Here is a 23,037-nt window from a genome sequence, read left to right on the forward strand (position 1 = left end):
AGTTTATTGTATGCTGAGGCCTCGTCTATGGTGAAGGTGGGGGGTGGTTTGAGTTGCCCCATCCCTGTCCAAAGGGGCATCAGGCAGGGATGCCCAATTTCAGGGCAGTTATATAGTCTGGCAATTGAACCAATGCTTTGTTTTTTAAGAGCGAAGCTTACTAGTTTCTCTGTGGCAGGTGTCATGAAGGGTCCCACGATAGCACTGTCTGCGTATGCAGATGACGTGATAGTTTTTATTACAGGGGGTGAGGATGTTAAGGTTCTCTCAAACGCTTTAAAGGTGTATGAGGGGGCCTCCTCAGCTAGAGTCAATTGGGAAAAGAGTGAATCACTGTGGGCAGGTCAGCTTCAGACGGGGTCTGCTCCACGGTTATCAGGGGGGCTTCAGTGGGGCAGAGAAGGGATGAAGATGTTGGGGATTTTTCTAGGCTCTGATGTCTTTCAGAAAAAGAACTGGGAGGGTGTAGTGGAGAAAGTGTGAGCCAGACTGTCAAGGTGGAAATGGGTGCTGCCCCAGCTGTCTTATAGGGGAAGGGTCCTGGTAGCTAATAATCTTGCTGCCTCTACCCTGTGGCACAGACTAATAATCTTGCTGCCTCTACCCTGTGGCACAGACTAATAATCTTGCTGCCTCTACCCTGTGGCACAGACTAATAATCTTGCTGCCTCTACCCTGTGGCACAGACTAATAATCTTGCTGCCTCTACCCTGTGGCACAGACTAATAATCTTGCTGCCTCTACCCTGTGGCACAGACTAATAATCTTGCTGCCTCTACCCTGTGGCACAGACTAATAATCTTGCTGCCTCTACCCTATGGCACAGACTAATAATCTTGCTGCCTCTACCCTGTGGCACAGACTAATAATCTTGCTGCCTCTACCCTGTGGCACAGACTAATAATCTTGCTGCCTCTACCCTGTGGCACAGACTGATAATCTTGCTGCCTCTACCCTGTGGCACAGACTAATGATTTTACTGCCACCGGAAATGTCCACCAGGCCTTGCCCACCCTCGTGCAGTGGCAGGTACAGGGCCAGCGTCTGTTACAAGAGCTTCAGAGGACCCTTGTGAATTTCTTCTGGCCTGGACAACACTGGATTAAAGCTGCAGCCCTGTACCTGCCACTGCACGAGGGTGGGCAAGGCCTGGTGGACATTTCCTCTAGGATCATGGCTTTCCGGCTTCAAGCAGCCCAGAGACTGTTGTACAGTGACGGTTCTAGCTGGGTCGACACAGCCTATACATTGATGAGGAGAGCAGGCTGTTTGGGCTTAGACAAGCACATTTTTCTCTTAAAGCTGGAGGGGTGTGATTTGTCTGGCCTGACTCCATTCTATGAGTCTGTCATGCAGGCTTGGAGAGTTCTTGTCAAGTCCCGTAAGGCCGGCATGCTACCAGGGATGTGGCTTTTTGAAGAGCCTCTTTTTTACAACACTGGCATCCAGTCCTGTGCTCTGGGTTCAGCCAGCCTATGTTCATGCCTGTTAGGTGTGGGGTGTACCAAGCTGGGTCATTTGATGCAGAGCAGGAGCAGATTGTTGGAGGAGCTGGGAGAAAGAGCAGGGATCCGGTAATCTCGCTTACTTAGGAAGGTCGTCACTGAGGTCTGTGACTCCTTGCCAGTACTTCATCTGCAGTATGTGACTGACACTTCCAATTCTGATCGGTGGACGGAGGGTCTGGATTATGTGTTCCCTGCACTGATTGTTAGTGCTGCGGTGGGGGCATTCGAGGACAATGTGGGGATGCTGCTTTCCTTCGATACCCCGGAGCTGGGGGAGTTCAAGGAGGTTGGAAAGAAGGCCATGTACAGAATATGGGTAAAAGTGTCCCATGCCTCTTCCCTGGAAGGGGTCAAATCGACGAGGTGTGCGGGTGTGTTTGGTCCAGGTGCATCCCCAAAAGGCTGTTGGCGATCTCCATACACACTGCCTATTGAGAAGAGGACAGCTGATCTCCAATGGAGGATAATACATGGAGCTATAGCCACCAATATGTATCTGGTACTGAGTGAGTGCAAACTCTGGCACATCTGTTCTTACAGTGTCCCAGGTTGGTCGGGATGATTGACCTGATCACTTCTTGTTTCTCAGCTCTGGGAGAGGTTTTCTCTTCCCAACTGTTTATATTTGGGCTAAAGTACAGGGTGTAGTTGAGGCCTCCCGTGTGGCGCAGTGGTGAAGAGCGCTGTACTGCAGCGCCAGCTGTGCCACCAGAGACTCTGGGTTTGCGCCCAGGCTCTGTCGTAACCGTCCGCGACCGGGAGGTCCGTGGTCGATGCACAATTGGCCTAGCGTCGTCCGGGTTAGGGAGGGGTTGGCCGGTAGGGATATCCTTGTCTCATCGCGCACCAGCGACTCCTGTGGTGGGCCGGGAGCAGTGCGCGCTAACCAAGGTTGCCAGGTGCACTGTGTTTCCTCCGACACATTGGTGCAGCTGGCTTCCGGGTTGGATGCGCGCTGTGTTAAGAAGCAGTGCGGCTTGGTTGGGTTGTGTATCGGAGGACACATGACTTTCAACCATCGTCTCTCCCGAGCCCGTACGGGAGTTGTAGCGATGAGACAAGATAGTTGCTACTAAAACAATTGGATACCACGAAATTGGGGAGAAAACGGGGTAAAATATATATTTTTTTAAAGGGTGTAGTTGTGTTGCTTAATTTAGTGTTAGGTGCAGCTAAATTAGCGATATGGAAGACCTGAAAGAACAGGGGTCTGTGGATGTGGTGGGAATGCTGGAGGGAATGTTGGCAGCGAGACTGAGGGTTGAGTTTGCCCATTATAAACTGGTCAACAATATTGATCTGTTTATGAGTATATGGGGTATTCAGAGGCTGTTGTGTTTAGTTACTGTGGAGGAGGAATTGGAGTTGTGTTTTTAATTGATCTGTAACAATGGTTTTGTATGCGTATTTATTGTGTTGTGGGCTCCCAGACCCAATAAAGATTATTTCAACTTTCTCTCTCCCTGAATACATAATACCTAACCACTAGGCTCTCTTCTAGACCTGAAAGGATCGGTTAGGTTGCACCTTGTGATTCACCTTGGCTTCTGATTTGCTGGGGTGGCTTGAACCTATCCAATCATTTCCGACTTACAGGAAAGTCTAGGAGAGTCTATGGAATTCAGCATCGCTCTCTCCAAACCTGTTTGTGTATGTGTATGTTTGTGTATGTGTGTGGGGGGCAGAGAGTGGTTGGAGATTGCATTTGCATATTCAGTGCTCTGAGGCCGCTGCCAAGCTATTCCAGCATCTCTCTACGTGTTTGAGGATATGTGTTTCACACACAGCTTTGTTAGTGGCAGGCACAAAAACAGATGTGTGTGAATGAGTGCATGCTCTCTGTTTTTTTTATGCAGGCCTTTTTTTGCAGGCATTCTATTTCATATGGCTGCTGTGCTGTAGTTTATGAGTGTAGAGAGATGGTGTAGAGAGTGTATGAGTGTAGAGAGATGGTGTAGAGAGTGTATGAGTGTAGAGATGGTGTAGAGAGTGTATGAGTGTAGAGAGATGGTGTAGAGAGTGTATGAGTGTAGAGAGATGGTGTAGAGAGTGTATGAGTGTAGAGAGATGGTGTAGAGTGTGAGTGTAGAGAGATGGTGTATGAGTGTAGAGAGATGGTGTAGAGAGTGTATGAGTGTAGAGAGATGGTGTAGAGAGTGTATGAGTGTAGAGAGATGGTGTAGAGAGTGTATGAGTGTAGAGAGATGGTGTAGAGAGTGTATGAGTGTAGAGAGATGGTGTATAGAGAGATGGTGTAGTGAGTGTATGAGTGTGGAGAGCTGGTGTAGTGAGTGTATGAGTGTAGAGAGATGGTGTAGTGAGTGTATGAGTGTAGAGAGATGGTGTAGAGAGTGTATGAGTGTAGAGAGATGGTGTAGAGAGTGTATGAGTGTGGAGAGATGGTGTAGAGAGTGTATGAGTGTAGAGATGGTGTAGAGAGTGTATGAGTGTAGAGAGATGGTGTAGAGAGTGTATGAGTGTAGAGAGATGGTGTAGAGAGTGTATGAGTGTAGAGAGATGGTGTAGAGAGTGTATGAGTGTAGAGAGATGGTGTAGAGAGTGTATGAGTGTGGAGAGATGGTGTAGAGAGTGTATGAGTGTGGAGAGATGGTGTAGAGAGTGTATGAGTGTAGAGATGGTGTAGTGAGTGTATGAGTGTAGAGAGATGGTGTAGAGAGTGTATGAGTGTAGAGAGATGGTGTAGAGAGTGTATGAGTGTGGAGAGATGGTGTAGAGAGTGTATGAGTGTAGAGAGATGGTGTAGAGAGTGTATGAGTGTAGAGAGATGGTGTAGAGAGTGTATGAGTGTGGAGAGATGGTTTACAGAGTGTATGAGTGTGGAGAGATGGTGTAGTGAGTGTATGAGTGTGGAGAGATGGTGTAGTGAGTGTATGAGTGTAGAGAGATGGTGTGTAGAGAGATGGTGTAGTGAGTGTATGAGTGTGGAGAGCTGGTGTAGTGAGTGTATGAGTGTGGAGAGCTGGTGTAGTGAGTGTATGAGTGTGGAGAGCTGGTGTAGTGAGTGTGGAGAGATGGTGTAGAGAGATGGTGTGTAGAGAGATGGTGTAGTGAGTGTATGAGTGTGGAGAGCTGGTGTAGTGAGTGTATGAGTGTGGAGAGATGGTGTAGTGAGTGTATGAGTGTGGAGAGATGGTGTAGAGAGTGTATGAGTGTGGAGAGATGGTGTAGAGAGTGTATGAGTGTGGAGAGATGGTGTAGAGAGTGTATGAGTGTAGAGAGATGGTGTAGAGAGTGTATGAGTGTAGAGAGATGGTGTAGAGAGTGTATGAGTGTGGAGAGATGGTTTACAGAGTGTATGAGTGTAGAGAGATGGTGTAGAGAGTGTATGAGTGTAGAGAGTGTATGAGTGTAGAGAGATGGTGTAGAGAGTGTATGAGTGTGGAGAGATGGTTTACAGAGTGTATGAGTGTGGAGAGATGGTGTAGAGAGTGTATGAGTGTGGAGAGATGGTGTAGAGAGTGTATGAGTGTGGAGAGATGGTGTAGTGAGTGTAGAGATGGTGTGTAGAGAGATGGTGTAGTGAGTGTATGAGTGTGGAGAGCTGGTGTAGTGAGTGTATGAGTGTAGAGAGATGGTGTAGAGAGTGTATGAGTGTAGAGAGATGGTGTAGAGAGTGTATGAGTGTAGAGAGATGGTGTAGAGAGTGTATGAGTGTGGAGAGATGGTTTACAGAGTGTATGAGTGTGGAGAGATGGTGTAGAGAGTGTATGAGTGTGGAGAGATGGTGTAGAGAGTGTATGAGTGTAGAGAGATGGTGTAGAGAGTGTATGAGTGTGGAGAGATGGTGTAGAGAGTGTATGAGTGTAGAGAGATGGTGTAGAGAGTGTATGAGTGTAGAGAGATGGTGTAGAGAGTGTATGAGTGTAGAGAGATGGTGTAGAGAGTGTATGAGTGTGGAGAGATGGTTTACAGAGTGTATGAGTGTGGAGAGATGGTGTAGAGAGTGTATGAGTGTGGAGAGATGGTGTAGAGAGTGTATGAGTGTGGAGAGATGGTGTAGTGAGTGTAGAGATGGTGTGTAGAGAGATGGTGTAGTGAGTGTATGAGTGTGGAGAGCTGGTGTAGTGAGTGTATGAGTGTAGAGAGATGGTGTAGTGAGTGTATGAGTGTAGAGAGATGGTGTAGAGAGTGTATGAGTGTGGAGAGATGGTTTACAGAGTGTATGAGTGTGGAGAGATGGTGTAGAGAGTGTATGAGTGTGGAGAGATGGTGTAGAGAGTGTATGAGTGTAGAGAGATGGTGTAGAGAGTGTATGAGTGTGGAGAGATGGTGTAGAGAGTGTATGAGTGTAGAGAGATGGTGTAGAGAGTGTATGAGTGTAGAGAGATGGTGTAGAGAGTGTATGAGTGTAGAGAGATGGTGTAAAGAGTGTATGAGTGTAGAGAGATGGTGTAAAGAGTGTATGAGTGTAGAGAGATGGTGTAGAGAGTGTATGAGTGTAGAGAGATGGTGTAGAGAGTGTATAAGTGTGGAGAGCTGGTGTAGTGAGTGTATGAGTGTGGAGAGCTGGTGTAGTGAGTGTATGAGTGTGGAGAGCTGGTGTAGAGAGTGTATGAGTGTAGAGAGATGGTGTAGAGAGTGTATGAGTGTAGAGAGATGGTGTGTAGAGAGATGGTGTAGTGAGTGTATGAGTGTGGAGAGCTGGTGTAGTGAGTGTATGAGTGTGGAGAGCTGGTGTAGTGAGTGTATGAGTGTAGAGAGATGGTGTAGAGTGTGTATGAGTGTAGAGAGATGGTGTAGTGAGTGTATGAGTGTAGAGAGTGTATGAGTGTAGAGAGATGGTGTAGAGTGTGTATGAGTGTAGAGAGATGGTGTAGTGAGTGTATGAGTGTAGAGAGTGTATGAGTGTAGAGAGATGGTTTACAGAGTGTATGAGTGTAGAGAGATGGTGTAGTGAGTGTATGAGTGTAGAGAGATGGTGTAGTGAGTGTATGAGTGTGGAGAGATGGTGTAGTGAGTGTATGAGTGTAGAGAGATGGTGTAGTGAGTGTAGAGAGATGGTGTAGTGAGTGTATGAGTGTGGAGAGATGGTGTGTTTGACTGTTTATTTAAACTGACATTGTGTGTGAACAGTTCGAGTGCAGCTGCAGCAGTCGGCTGGCTGCTCCATTTACTGATCTGGTTCATATTCTTTTTCCTCACTGCTTTTTCTTGACTTTGTTTTTCAGCCTAATGGATCCAATTGGAACAACACTACAAGGCGAAGGCTCAATGAATCCAATCTTCATGGGTACCTTTTTTTCTAAAGCTACTGCAATCGTTTTGACTAACAAACTAAGTATTCTGACACACAATGTTTGCATGCATGACTGATCAAATCTCAGTGGGATAGAGTGAGTGTGACTGTCAAAGTGTGACTGTCATAGTGTGACTGTCATAGTGGGACTGTCATAGTGACTGTCATAATGTGACTGTTCATCGCTAAGAGTCTAATTGGTTTACTACAGAAGGAGCCAGGGTGTGGATTCGTTTCTATGCCTGTGTTGCGTGTGTGTGTGTGTGTGATTGTACCAGACGTGGGTAACAAAATGTGTGTGTTGTTGATGGCTGTTACCTTCTCCATGAGCTGACGGAGCTGCCGACTGCGTGGGTCTCGGTTACACATGTTCTGGGCCGGGGCCACCACTGTACAGATACACTTCCCATCTGCATCCTGAGCTGAACTGTAGATCTGCCAGCCCTCCTCTGGGCTAGGATAGATAGCCTGCACGGAGACACAGAGAGAGGGGGGTGAGGAAGTGATAGAAAGAGAGAGGGGGAGAGAGCGAGAGGGGGAGAGAGGGAGAATGGAATAGAGAGAGATGCCGTAAAGAAAAGTAAGAAGGGGAAAGAAAGGCGAGGATAGAGAGAGAACAAAATAAGGGGGGAGAGCGGGGCTTACAAAGTAGAGAAAGGGAAGGATGGATCAAAGGACTGTGTGAGAGGAGAGCTTCTAATAAGTTTGGACACAGAGAGGAAATGGAGTTGTATTGGGATCGATAGCGCTGCTCTTTACCAGAGCACCATGGGAGGGGCTGAAAGGATGGATGTCTCTCTTAATAATCCAATCAGGAGAAGTAGTGTACACACACACACACACTCAAGCATTGACATACTGTACAGAAACACACACTCAAGCATTGACATACTGTACAGAAACACACACACACACGCCTGTAAGAGACACGTACACACAAGCAAACATGGCTTTAGTACAACACACACGCATATGGACACAAACCCCCACACAGAATACAAAGTCAATTGTAATGAGAGAGAGAAGAGCAATACAATTAAGGACACAAGACAATCGAAAGTGGAGAGAAAGACAATCAGATTAGAATGGTTTGGGGGGACAGACAAGAGGACTGTGTTTGGAGTATAAAGTAGCAGCCACCCTGGGAGCCAATGTGTGTTTTTTTCTCAGAGGCAACAACCATCTCTCTCTCTCTCTCTCTGAATTTTAATGCATGCTGCCAAAGCTCACCACTAATGCGTGCGGTAAACATTAAACAAGATACAGTACATTAACTCTAAATGATGACAGAAACATGATGGCAAACAGCATCAAGCAACATGACTTCTGATAAGTATTGTTACACATTCATTTTTCAAGGTGCTTTGGGTGTCAATGTTATTCAAATAGGCAGTCATATCTTTATGTCACAGTGGCCTGTCTAGCCGGTTACTGTGAGAAATATTCCTGTCTGTACTCTTTATTATTCCACCTTTACATCATCAAGTTGCACAGAGTTTCCTGCAGCTCAAACTCTCTATTCTCTAGTCTGAGGCTAATCTCTCTCTCTCTCCGTCTCTCTCCCCCTCTCTTTTCCCTTCCCTTCTCTCTGTCGGCAGCCTAAATGAGAATTAGGGTGGAGTATGTGTGTGTCTGATCAGTCTGAGACACAGAGAGGAGAACGGATGGGATGTTGGGATCGGGCACGGATGTTGGGCGATTAGGCCTGGCTCGCAGTCGCCGTTCCAATTCCTCCCAAAGGTGTTTGATGGGGTTGAGGTCAGGGCTCTGAGCAGGCAAGTCAAGTTTCTCCACACTGATCTCAACAAATCATTTCTGTATGGAGCTCGCTTTGAGCACAGCGGAAAGAGGAAAGAGCCTTCCCAAACTGCTGCCACAAAGTTGGAAGCACAGAATTGTCTAGAATGTCATTGTATGCTGTAGCGTTAATATTTCCCTTCACTGGAACTGAGGGGCCTAGACCAAACCATGAAAAACAGTCCCAGAACAGTATTTATCCTCCACCAAACTTTACAGTTGGCACTTGTGTATGTCTGCCAGATGGTGAAGCGTGATTCATCACTCCAGAGAACACGTTTCCACTGCTCCAGAGTCCAGTGACGGAAAGTTTGGAACTCAGTAGTGAGTGTTGAAACCGAGGACAGACAATTTTTACCCGCTTCAGCACTTGGCGGTCCCTTTCTGTGAGCTTGTGGGGCCTACCACTTCGCAGCGAAGCCATTGTTGCTCCTAGATGTTTCAACTTCACAATAACAGCACTTGACCGGGGCAGCTCTAGCAGGGTAGAAATTTGACGAGCTGACTTGTTGGAAAGGTGGAATCCTATGAAGGTGCCACGTTGAAAGTCACTGAGCTCTTCAGTAAGGCCATTCCACTGCCAATGTTTGAATATGGAGATTGCATGGCTCTGTGTTCGATGTCATACACCTGTCAGCAACGAGTGTGGCTGAAATAGCCCAATCCACTAATTTGAAGGGGTGTCCACATACTGACTACACCGGCCACTAGAGTGCATCCTACATCATGTGCATGTTGATTTTGTCCATCCACATCTTACAAAATCATGTTTCTTTACTCCGACTATTAACACTAGAAAAGCTGGGCATCTAGCAATCCCGTTCTGAGACAATACATTCTAACATATAATAAATACATTTAATTTATGCTATTGCAAAAAATTATCGCTTTTTTGTTAGTTCTCTATGATTAATATCTCCTCATTCATCGTTCAAATACCCAGGTGGGGTTGGACGCTCCTGAACACCAATGAGTAGAATGGAGAGGCTGGACATTAAGTGTCTCAAATAGAGCCAAGATCTAGTTTAGTGCTTGGCTACACAGATAATACGCACGTTCACGGCCTGAGTGGTGTGGCTGAAATGACTGAATAACATGCAGGTGTACGTTCATTTTGCACCACTTGCGCACGCAACGTGGCCGGTGTGGTTTGCATGTTACTGATCCGTTCCTATTTTCAGTATTCCTCTGCCTAAATGTCAGATCAATTACAGGGCTGGGAATTTCCAGCGGAAATCGCGAAACGATATTATCACGATACTTAGGTGCCGATATGATATATATTGTGATTCTCTCGATTCTGTATGAGTTGCAATTTGATACTGTGATTTTATTGTGTTTCGATGTTCCAAACATATTGCTCACCATATGTCTTCTGTAGAGGGACAAGAGAGAGCCATGAGAAAACGAGTTTTGATCAGTCATGGAAATAAAAGTGCAATAAACAAATTGGCTCCCTATTTAAAAAGATGATGGAGAAATACTGGAGTTTGGTGCAGGTACAGCCAATTAGCGCAAAAAACGACTGCGATATTGTCAAAATAATATGTCTGAATAAATATCCCGATATGTAACTGTATCTATTTTTTCCCCTTCACTAGCATTAACACTACAAAGCAAAGTTTCCCTCACTAAAAATGTATTTAAAGTAGGCCAATACTAACAAGCAAATATCTCGATATGAAACTGTGTCCATTTTTCCCCGTCACGAGTCATTAACACTACAAAGCAATATGCAAAACATTAGGCGCAGTAATATTACACGCAGCACATGATGCAGCCTACCATACATGCTCCAGCTGTATATAATCAACCTAATGATCATGAAACGAATATGCAAAACATCTGGGGCAGCAACACATGTACAACACATGCTCCACCATTGCCCTCATATCCTCTTATCGTCACATCTTCACACATACGGTGACTGTGTTCTCCAGCCAATTCACAGGTGCTGAGAAGGTTCGTGCAGAGTGAGACATCTCCTGTTCATTAATGTTTCATAACACTGACTTTTAAATGAAGAGCTTATTAAAATCAGACACAATTTCATTACTTCTGGAAGTAATTTCCCTCATCCCCCCGTAATGGCAGAGGATGGAGCAGGAAACTTAGGGTAGAGGTGCAGCTGCACTAATTTGTCTGGCAGCTTCCGGAGCGCAGATACTGTCGATATACGTGTACAACACACACACACACACACACACACACACACACACACACACACACACACACACACACACACACACACACACACACACACACACACACACACACACACACACACACACACACACACACACACACACACACACACACACACACACACACACACACACAGGAGCTGCAGATCTATATCCATGTAAACATCAGCCCCCATAAGCAGCAGTAGTGGTGTGTAGGAGTCTGATCAAAGTGAGTTGACATTTTGTTACACAACACCCACTTATTTTTGTAAATATGATTGTTATTAAATTCCCTCTCCCGGGACGAGAACAGGCAAATTTACAATGGTTCATCTAGCATCTGTACACATAGTACACACTCACACCATGCATGCTCCCAGCCTCTCATTAGCATTTTAACAGCAATCTCCTGAGCATCAAGGGAAAAGCTATAAGCTTCAAATGCCAAGCTTGAATAGTATCTGACTGACTGAGACAGATGGACAGACAGGTAGTTGAATGGAGAACTGTGTATGTAGTACAACACGTATGTTAACATAGGCTTTATGATAAAAGAGCTCTGCATCTACTGAACGTTCAGCAAGGTTTAAAGAGGCAGCAAAGCAAGTCCTGACTATAATCCTATTCTGCCACAGTCGACACAGTCACAGACAGATCCAGAAGGGTGTTTGAGGAGAGGAGGGAGGTGCTGCTGGTGTCCCAGAAATGGCTCCATTAGGAACTGCAGATGACATAGAATATGTAAAGCGGCAGATTTGGGAATGTCACAGTCAATGCTGCCATGCGAAAGCCCATTAAGGAGATGACAGTGGTAATAAAAACAGCGGGGGATGGGGGATTACAAATCAAATGGGGCTTAGTCACTAAAATGAAAATTGCATTGCTCTTAAGACGTCTGACCTGCCCCCTCCACATGAATCATTTCTAGGATCTCTCCTCTCTCTCTGGGTGGCTCTATTAGACCTGGGTTCAAATAGTATTTGTTTTCTTTTGAATGCTTCAACTGTGCTTGATTAACCTCGTCTGGCATAATGGAACCAATGGAGAATCCCCAAAAGTGCAAATCCCTCCTATCTGGAACTCCAGACAGGCTCAATTAAATACTCTAAGTATTTGAAAGGAAACCAATACAATTTGAACCCGGGTCTGCCACACCACCACAGCACACCATTCTCGCCCCACCAGCCATCCTGCCATGCTAGATTGACAGAGAGATACTTAGACAGAGAGTGAAGGAGGTAGAGAGGGACATGCGGTTAAAAAAAGGCTGACAGAGAAAATAGGAAAAGGGTCTAATTTCAGTGAGAGGGAAGCAATTTCCTCTAGCTGCTGAGCCTGTGGCTTGACTCTATCTCTGTCTCTATCTCTGCACAGTCAGAAGAGTGAGTGACACATTCAGTACCATACCTGCTGGAGGTGGGGATGAGGAGAGGAGAGAAGGCTGAATTCTTTGTGGCCATCACTGAGCTTATTCATCATTGAACTTTGGTGATTGTGCTGCTTTCTAACCTCTAAACATTGTCCTAAAGAGAAACAGTTAGCAGAGTTTAGATTGAGATTGAACACTAGGAGCTGAGGAGAAAACAGACAAGTGATCGATGGTCTGGTGAATGACCAATGAGGAGATTGGTTACTTATTTGGCATTGATTACCTATAATCAATCTTTGATCACAGACTGACCAATGACCATAAAGACTGATCAATTGAGAACTCAACAGACCTGTGGGTGATGTCACAGTGTCTCTATCAAGGTGACCCAATCTCCTGCAGTACCACCACCCTGCCACTGTCATCTCTACCTCCTCAAACCTCGACTAAATTCAGCAAAAAAAAGAAACTTTCCTTTTTCAGGACCCTGTCTTTCAAAGATACTTCGTAAAAATCCAAATAACTTCACAGATCTTCATTGTAGAGGGTTTAAACACTGTTTCCCATGCTTGTTCAATGAACCATAAACAATTAACGAACATGCACCTGTGGAACGGTCATTAAGACACTAACAGCTTACAGACAGTAGGCAATTAAGGTTACAGTTATGAAAATGTAGGACACTAAAGAGGCCTTTCTACTGACTCTGAAAAACACCAAAAGAAAGATGCCCAGGGTCTCTGCTCATCTGTGTGAATGTGCATTAGGCATGCTGCAAGGAGTCATGAAGACTGCAGATGTTGCCAGGGCAATGAATTGCAATGTCCATACTGTGAGACGCCTAAGACAGCACTACAAGGAGAAAGGACGGACAGCTGATCGTCCTCGCAGTGGCAGACCACGTGTAACAACACCTGCACAGGATTGGTACATCCAAACATCACACCTGTGGGACAGGTACAGGATGGCAACAACAACTGCCCGAGTTACACCAGGAATGCACAATCCCTCCATCAGTGCTCAGACTGTCCGCAATAGGCTGAGAGAGGCCGGACAGACCGCTTGTAGGCCTGTTGTAAGGCAGGTCCTCACCAGACATTACCGGCAACAACGTCGGCTATGGGCACAAACCCACCATTGCTGGACCAGATAGGACCGGCAAAAAGTGCTCTTTTCTGACGGTCGCAGTTTGGTCGGATTCATGTTTATCATCGAAGGAATGAGCGTTACACCGAGGCCTGTACTCTGGAGCGGGATCGATTTGGAGGTGGAGGGTCCGTCATGGTCTGGGGCGGTGTGTCACAGCATGATCGGACTGAGCTTGTTGTCATTGCAGGCAATCTCAACGCAGTGCATTACAGGGAAGACATCCTCCTCCCTCACGTGGTACCCTTCTTGCAGGCTCATCCTGACATGACCCTCCAGCATGACAATGCCACCAGCCATACTGCTCGTTCTGCGTGATTTCCTGCAAGACAGGAATGTCAGTGTTCTGCCATGGCCAGCTAAGAGCCCGGATCTCAATCCCATTGAGCACGTCTGGGACCTGTTGGACCGGAGGGTGAGGGTTAGGGCCATTCCCACCTGAAATGTCCGGTAAATTGCAGGTGCCTTGGTGGGAGAGTAGGGTAACATCTCACAGCAAGAACTGGCACATCTGGTGCAGTCCATGAGGAGGAGATGCACTGCAGTACTTAATGCAGCTGGTGGCCACACCAGATACTGACTGTTACTTTTGATTTTCACCTCCCTTTGTTCAGGGACACATTATTCCAGTTCTGTTAGTCACATGTCTGTGAACTTGTTCAGTTTATGTCTCAGTTGTTGAATCTTGTTATGTTCATACAAATATTTACATATGTTAAGTTTGCTGAAAATAAAAGCAGTTGACAATGAGATGTTTCTTTTTTTGCTAAGTTTATATCTCAACAGCTATCCACCGCCTCACCCATCAGCCCACAGTCAGCCTCATTACCAGTTGAGCCCCAATGAGCTAACGACAGTGGAGATTAACCAATTAGGTGTTAGCGGCTGGGCTACGCTGGGCTACGCTGCGGGCTCAAGCCTGCAGGATTGACTTCCTCCAGCGTTTCATTAGGCCGACCCTGGAGCGGAGCAGAGCTGAGCTGAGCAGAGCTGAGCTGAGCTGAGCTGAGCACTGTATAGCCAGGATAAATGAGATTATAAATCAGCAGCTCCCCACTTTACGAGCGTGACGGGAAGTCTATTACAACTTTCATAAGAGGAAGAGAGAGATTGCGTCTGAGAGAAGGGCAAGAGGGGATAAAAAAAGGGGTCTGAGAGAGGAATTTGAAGAAGAGAGACAGCGAGTCAGAGAGGGAGATGAAGGACAGATAAAAGAAAGAATAGGGGTCTCCAAGCCTGGAGTACAGTAGTATTCTATTTGAGGGAAAGTGAGCAGTGAGTGTGTCTCTGCAACATGATGTTGCCTGCTTGGTGTTTCCGTCTTTAGCCGCTGCCTGCCCAGCGATGCCCACAGCCAGGCAGGAAACATCTGTCTCTATCTGCTAGGTTACAAACACTCCAGCTCCACTCCACTCTGTTATGCATAATTATGTCATGGCCAAAAGATCACCTGAACCACTCAATCATTACCGGACTGCCATGATGAGCTGCTACACACACACACACACACACACACACACACACACACACACACACACACACACACACACACACACACACACACACACACACACACACACACACACACACACACACACACACACACACCACACCTGAAATGACCAGTAGTCCCACAACCCCTGAATGCACACAGGCCAGCTGCTGGTCTTAAATATAACTCAATGAAGAATCACACAATCCCAGCAACACAGCAGTAGCAGGGCCCCTGGTCTCCCCATGCAGTCCAGAGTAAAACTGATTACCACAATCAGCACAGCATGGCTACTGGTCAATAATATGACTCATAAACTCATCACTCTCTTCTCCTCCTCCCTCGGTCCCTCTTTAAAGGTCCCTATTGCTTCTAAACTCTATCCTTATGTGCCTCTTGTGCCGATAGATCACCCTCCCTCTCTCTTTCTCTATCACTTGCTCTTGCTACCGTCACGTACTGCTCTTCTCAGTGGAAGGGCTTGAAGTGCTATTAAGGCAGGTGGCTTTGCTCCTGTCTATAAAATGGTGTCGGAGTGTAACTTGTCCTGCCCTTTCTTACCCTGACCAGCCTGGTACCAGGCCCTGGCACAACCATACAGTCCTGGTGAGGAACATGGTCCAACTATACATCCTGTGTTAGTGAACTATCTCCTTCTGAAATGAACACCTGCAACCATTGGTAGAGTAAGGACAGGAAGGGAATACATGAATAAAAACAACACTCCCTTCACAGGACAGCGCAAACTGGCTCTAACCCGAATAGAAAGAGAAGTGGGAGGCCCCGGTGCACAACTGAGCAAGAGGATAAGTACATTAGAGTGTCTAGTTTTTAGAAACAGACACTTCACAAGTCCTCAACTGGCAGCTTCATTAAATAGTACCTGCAAAACACCAGTCTCAACATCAACAGTGAAGAGGCGATTCCGGGATGCTGGAGTCACTCTGTCCAGTGTCTGTGTTCTTTTGCCCATATTAATCTTTTATTTTTATTGTCCAGTCTGAGATATGGCTTTTTCTTTGCTACTCTGACTAGAAGGCCAGCATCTCGGAGTCGCCTCTTCACTGTTGACATTGAGACTAGTGTTTTGCGGGTACTATTTAATGAAGCTGCCAGTTGAGGACTTGTGAGGCGTTTTTCGGCAAGACAGATCTTCCGAAGGTGGGGGAGTGGCAATCTTTACCTTCAGTGCTCGGTTGTCTCCACCAAGTCTGTCCCCAAACAATTTGATTTGCTGGTTTTAAGCATTACACTTTCAAATAGCTCTTTGTTGACTGTTGATGGGTGTTTTCATCCTCCATCAGCACTGGCCTGTACCCAACCTGCCCTAAGCTGCCCATGTCCCTTAATGTTGATGATGTGGTTGTTACTGACAAGAAGCAGGTGGCTGAGCTCTTTAATCACCACTTTATTAAGTCAGGATTCCTATTTGACTCAGTGATGCCTCCTTGCCTGTCCAACATTTCCTCATCTCCCACCCCTTCTAATGCGACTATCCCGGATGCTTCTCCCTCTTTTCCCCCTGCCCAGCTACAAAGTTTCTCCCTGCAGGCAGTCACTGAGTCCGAGGTGCTAAATGAGCTCCTTAAACTTGACCCAAAAAACCATCTGGGTCAGATGGCTTAAACACTTTCTTCTATAAGGCTGCTGCCCCTATCACCGCCAAGTCTATCTCTCCTTTCTGGGAAGGTTCCCATTGCTTGGATGGCAGCCACAGTTCATCCTTTATTGAAAGGGGGAGATCAAGCTGATCCTAACTGTTATAGGCCTATTTCTATTTTGCCCTGTTCATAAAAAGTGTTGGAAAAACTTGTCTATAATCAACTGACTGGCTTTCTTGATGTCTATAGTATTCTGTCAGTTATGCCATCTGGTTTCCTCTCAGGTTATGGATGTGTCACTGCAACCTTAAAGGTCCTAAATTATGTCACCATTACCCTTGATTCTAAGCAATGTGGTGCTGCTATTTTATTGACTTGGCCAAAGCTTTTGATACGGTAGACCATTCCATTCTTGTTGGCCGGCTAAGGAGTATTGGTGTCTCTGAGGGGTCTTTGGCCTGGTTTGTTAACTACCTCTCTCAAAGAGTGCAGTGTATAAAGCCAGAAAATCTGCTGTCTCAGCCACTGCCTGACACCAAGGGAGTACCCCAAGGCTCGATCCTAGGCCCCACGCTCTTCTCAATTTACATCAACAACATAGCTCAGGCAGTAGGAAGCTCTCTCATCCATTTATATGCAGATGATACAGTCTTATACTCACCTGGCCCCTCCCCGGATTTTGTGTTAAATGTTCAACAAAGGTTTCTTAGTGTCCAACAAGCTTTCTCTACCCTTAACCTTGTTCTGAACACCTCCAAAACAAAGGTCATGTGGTTTGGTAAGAAGAATGCCCCTCTCCCCACAGGTGTTATTACTACCTCTGAGGGATGAGGTAGTAGTAGTCACCTCATACAAGGTAGTCGGTGTAGTGACCAGTTGAGGTAGTCACCTCATACAAGTACTTGGGAGTATGACTGGACGGTACACTGTCCTTCTCTCAGCACATATCAAAGCTGCAGGCTAAAGTTAAATCTAGACTTGGTTTCCTCTATCATAATCGCTCCTCTTTCACCCAAGCTGCCAAAATAACCCTGATTCAGATGACCATCCTACTCATGCTAAATTACGGAGACATCATTTATAGATCGGCAGGTAAGGGAACTCTCGAGCGGCTAGATGTTCTTTACCATTCGGCCATCAGATTTGCCACCAATGCTCCTTACAGGACACATCACTGTACTCTATACTCCCCTGTAAACTGGTCATCTCTTTATACCCGTCTCAAGACCGACTGGTTGATGCTTATTTATAAAACCCTCTTAGGCCTCACTCCCCCTATCTGAGATATCTACTGCAGCCCTCATCCTCCACATACAACACTCAGTCTGCCAGTCACATTCTGTTAAAGGTCCCTAAAGCACACATCCCTGGGTCGCTCGTCTTTTCAGTTCGCTATAGCTAGTGACTAGAACGAGCTGCAACAAACACTCAAACTGCACAGTTTTATCTCAATCTCTTCATTCAAAGACTCAATCATGGACATTCTTACTGACAGTTGTGGCTGCTTTGTGTGATGTATTGTCGTCTCTACCTTCTTGCCCTTTGTGCTGTTGTCTGTGCCAAATAATGTTTGTACCATGTTTTGTGCTGCTACCATGTTGTGTTGCTACCATGTTGTGTTGCTACCATGTTGTTGTTATGTTGTGTTGCTACCATGCTATGGTGTCATGTGTTGCTGCCTTGCTATGTTGTTGTCTTAGGTCTCTCTTTATGTAGTGCTGCGTTGTCTCTCTTGTCGTGATGTGTGTTTAAAAAAAAAAAGTTATCCCAGCCCCCGTCTTCGCAGGAGGCCTTTTGGTAGGCCGTCATTGTAAATAAGAATTTGTTCTTAACTAATTTAAATAAATAAAACAATTAAATAAATAAAAGTAATGATGGACTGTCATTTCTCTTTGCTTATTTGAACTGTTCTTGCCATAATATGGACTTGGGCTTTTACTAAATAGGGCTATCATGTGTATAGCACCAATACCTTGTGACAACACAACTGATTGGCTCAAACGCATTAAGAGGAAAGAAATTCCACAATTTAACAATGCACACCTGTTATTTGAAATGCATTCCAGGTGACGACCTCATGAAGCTGGTTGAGAATATAAGGGAAGAATTTCCTCGACAAAGGAATGCCAAGAGTGTGCAAAGGTGTCATCAAAGCAAAGGTTGGCTACTTTGAAGAATCTCTCATTTGTTTAACTCTTTTTTTGGTTACTACATGATTCCATATGTGTTATTTCATAGTTTTTATGTCTTCACTATTATTATACAATGTAGAAAATAGTCAAAATAAAGAAAAAACCTGGAATGAGTAGGAGTGTCCACACCTTTGACTGGTACTGTATATATATTTACACTGAGTGTACCAAACATTAGGATCAAGCTCTTTCCATGACATACTGTAGACTGACCAGATGCATCCAGGCAAAAGCTATCATCCTGAATTGATGTCACCTGTTAAATCCACTACAATCAGTATAGATGAAGGGGAGGAGACAGGTTAAAGAAGGATTTTTAAAATCTTGAGACAATTGAGACATCGATTGTGTATGTGTGCCATTCCGAGGGTGAATGGGCAAGACAAAAGTTTTAAGTGCCTTTGAACGTGGTATGGTAGTATCTGCCAGGCGCACTGGTTTGGCAAGAACTGCAACGCTGCTGGGTATTTCACGATCAACAGTTTCCCATGTGCATCAAGAATGGTCCATCACTCAAAAAACATCCAATCAACTTGACACAATTGTGAGATGCATTGGAGTCAACAGGGGACAGCATCCCTGTGGAACGCTTTCGACACCTTGTAGAGTCCCTGCCCCGACGCATTGAGGCTGTTCTGAGAGCAAAAGGGTGTGCAACTCAATATTAGGAAGGTGTTCCTAATGTTGTGTACATTCAGTGTGTTTGCAATCAGGATGATTGGTGAATGTGTCCAGTATAGCATCTCCACAAGTGATCTATCTATCTGATGTATATCTATATCTTCTAACTCCATGCTATATCATACCTCATAAATATTAATCATAGAGATCTAAATATTCATTCATACAGAGGATCTAAGAGCTTCAAATAACAAGAGAAGAGGTTCTACCATCAAACATAAAATAACTATGTATGAATATGGATAAAAGACCACAGAGGGACTTTAATCTGAGTTGGTCCTTTCATCTGCCGTCATAAATCAATCATGGAGTCAGATTTATTAGATTGGCCTTGGGACGTGCTAAAGTTTACAGTCATGGACACCATGCAGCCAGACTAGCGTAGAGACCCCAATCTGAGTGGCAGACCTCTCTCTCTTTGTGTGGGACCATTGTTTGTTCCTCTGGCTCTTTTGAAATTTCCCTTCTTCAGGCTTCTGCCTGGCTGGGTTATTATTAATACAAGAGATCAAAGGGACAACAGCACTGTGTGGAGTGTGTGTCTGACAGACTGCCCCCACCCCCCACACACTTGTTTCTTGTTTGATAGTGTAATAGAGTCCTGCCATATCGTCTTGTGTCAAGGTTGTGTCTTGCTATATTGGATTATTCCACTGTTTGGTTTTGCACTACCCAGGCTAGTCATACCCAGGCTAGCCATACCCAGGCTAGCCATACCCAGGCTAGCCATACCCAGGCTAGCCATACCCAGGCTAGTCATACCCAGGCTAGTCATACCCAGGCTAGTCATACCCAGGCTAGTCATACCCAGGCTAACCATACCCAGACTAACCATACCCAGACTAACCATACTAACCATACCCAGGCTAGCCATACCCAGGCTAGCCATACCCAGACTAACCATACTAACCATACCCGGGCTAGCCATACCCAGGCTAGTCATACCCAGGCTAGTCATACCCAGGCTAGTCATACCCAGGCTAGTCATACTAACCATACCCAGGCTAGCCATACCCAGGCTAGTCATACCCAGGCTAGTCATACCCAGACTAACCATACCCAGACTACCCATACTAACCATACCCAGGCTAGCCATACCCAGGCTAGTCATACCCAGACTAACTATACTAACCATACCCAAGCTAGCCATACAAACCATACCCAGGCTAGCCATACCCAGGCTAGCCATACCCAGGCTAGTCATACCCAGGCTAGTCATACCCAGGCTAACCATACCCAGGCTAGCCATACCCAGGCTAGTCATATCCAGGCTAACCATACCCAGGCTAGTCATACCCAGAATGGCCATACCCAGGCTAGCCATACCCAGGCTAGCCATACCCAGGAAAACCATACCCAGGCAAGCCATACCCAGGCTAGTCATACCCAGGCTAGTCATACCCAGGCTAGTCATACCCAGGCTAGCCATACCCAGACTAACCATACTAACCATACCCAGGCTAGTCATACCCAGACTAGCCATCAGGCTAGTCCCAGGCTAGTCATACCCAGACTAGTCATACCCAGACTAGTCATACCCCATACCCAGGCTAGTCATACCCAGACTAACCATACCCAGACTACCCATACTAACCATACCCAGGCTAGCCATACCCAGGCTAGTCATACCCAGGCTAGTCATACCCAGACTAACCATACCCAGACTACCCATACTAACCATAATAACCATACCCAGGCTAGCCATACCCAGGCTAGTCATACCCAGGCTAGCCATACCCAGACTAACCATACCCAGGCTAGCCATACTAACCATACCCAGGTTAGCCATACCCAGGCTAGTCATACCAAGGCTAACCATACCCAGGCTAGCCATACCCAGACTAGCCATACCCAGGCTAGCCATACCCAGGCTAGCCATACCCAGGCTAGCCATACCCAGGCTAACCATACCCAGGCTAACCATACCCAGGGTCTACCCAGGCCATACCCAGGCTAACCATACCCAGGCTAAGGCCATACCCAGGCTACCCAGGCTAGCCATACCCAGGCTAGGCTACCCAGGCTAACCATACCCAGGCTAGCCATACCCAGGCTAGTCATACCCAGGCTAACCATACCCAGGCTAGTCATGTTTGTGACTTTTTTTTTTACCCCCTTTTTCTCCCCAATTTCATGGTGTCCAATTGTTAGTAGCTACTATCTTGTCTCATCGCTACAACTCCCGTACGGGCTCGGGAGAGATGAAGGTCGAAAGTCATGCGTCCTCCGATACACAACCCAACCAAGCTGCACTGCTTCTTAACACAGCGCGCATTCAACCCGGAAGCCAGCCGCACCAATGTGTCGGAGGAAACACCCATGCACCTGGCGACCTTGGTTAGCATGCACTGTGCCCGGCTCGCCACAGTAGTCGCTGGTGCGCGATGAGACAAGGATATCCCTACTGGCCAAACCCTCCCTAACCCGGATGACTCTAGGCCAATTGTGCGTCGCCCCACAGACCTCCCGGTCGCGGCCGGTTGCGACAGAGCCTGGGCGCGAACCCAGAGTCTCTGGTGGCACAGCCCTTAACCACTGCGTCACCCGGAAGGCCTTGTTCATTCCTTTTGAAGAACTCACTATGGTGAACTTCTTCAGATGTTGAGGGCAGTGCCACACGCCCATGTACCAGCTTAGCTCAGATGGTTGTTGGAAAGGGACTGAAAGCAAATGGAGCAGACTGATTGTAGCTCAGAGGAGTGTGAATGTGGGACCCTGATCATGGGGACACTAGGGTGAGGAGCAGTACATGGCCATCGGGACACTGATCATGGGGACACTAGGGTGAGGAACAGTCATACATGGCCATCGGGACACTGATCATGGGGACACTAGGGTGAGGAACAGTCATACATGGCCATCGGGACACTGATCATGGGGACACTAGGGTGAGGAACAGTCATACATGGCCATCGGGACACTGATCATGGGGACACTAGGGTGAGGAACAGTCATACATGGCCATCGGGACACTGATCATGGGGACACTAGGGTGAGGAACAGTCATACATGGCCATCGGGACGCTGATCATGAGGACACTAGGGTGAGGAGCAGTCGTACATGGCCATCGGGCCATGGCCATCCTTGCTGTCCCCAGTCCACCTGGCCATGCTGCTGCTCCAGTTTCAACTGTTCTGCCTGCGGCTATGGAATCCTGACCTGTTCACCGGATGTGCTACCTGTCCCAGACCTATTATTTGACCATGCTGGTCATTTATGAACATTTGAACATCTTGGCCATGTTCTGTTATAATCTCCACCCGGCACAGCCAGAAGAGGACTGGCCACCCCTCATAGCCTGGTTCCTCTCTAGCTTTCTTCCTAGGTTTTGGCCTTTCTAGGGAGTTTTTCCTAGCCAACGTGCTTCTACACCTGCATTGCTTGCTGTTTGGGGTTTTAGGCTGGGTTTCTGTACAGCACTTTGGGATATCAGCTGATGTACAAAGGGCTATATAAATACATTTGATTTGATTTGATCGGGACACTGATCATGGGGACACTAGGGTGAGGAGCAGCCATACATGGCCATCGGGACACTGATCATGGGGACACTAGGGTGAGGAGCAACATCACAAGACAACCCAAAAAAAGGACTAGTGGGTTTGAAACTAACCTAACAACAACATTAGTCAAATGTTCCTCTTCCATAGGTTTAACCTCCAGCTCATCTGCACGTTTTATAATGTGTTTAGATTCCACCCAATCTATCATGTCTCATAGAATTTGTCATTAAGACTTTTAAAATATGAAAATGTTGTTAATGGAAGTCTTCGATGTTGCTTTGAGAGTGAGGAAAAATAAGGAGCA

The 23,037-nt window shown here is 46.3% G+C and overlaps 1 protein-coding gene across 2 annotated transcripts in view; it reads right to left on the bottom strand.

Annotated features, from left to right (window-relative positions):
- Nucleotides 1-23,037, bottom strand: part of LOC112225748 (noelin-2) — a 91,597-nt gene that overhangs the window by 20,399 nt on the left and 48,161 nt on the right. For both annotated transcript variants that reach the window (XM_042327493.1, XM_042327492.1), the window contains exon 2: nt 7,084-7,233. In XM_042327493.1, the coding sequence (XP_042183427.1) occupies nt 7,084-7,233 (150 nt within the window). The remainder of the gene's footprint in view (nt 1-7,083; nt 7,234-23,037) is intronic.

Source organism: Oncorhynchus tshawytscha, linkage group LG09 (genome assembly GCF_018296145.1).
Source record: "Oncorhynchus tshawytscha isolate Ot180627B linkage group LG09, Otsh_v2.0, whole genome shotgun sequence".
NCBI lineage: Eukaryota > Metazoa > Chordata > Actinopteri > Salmoniformes > Salmonidae > Oncorhynchus > Oncorhynchus tshawytscha.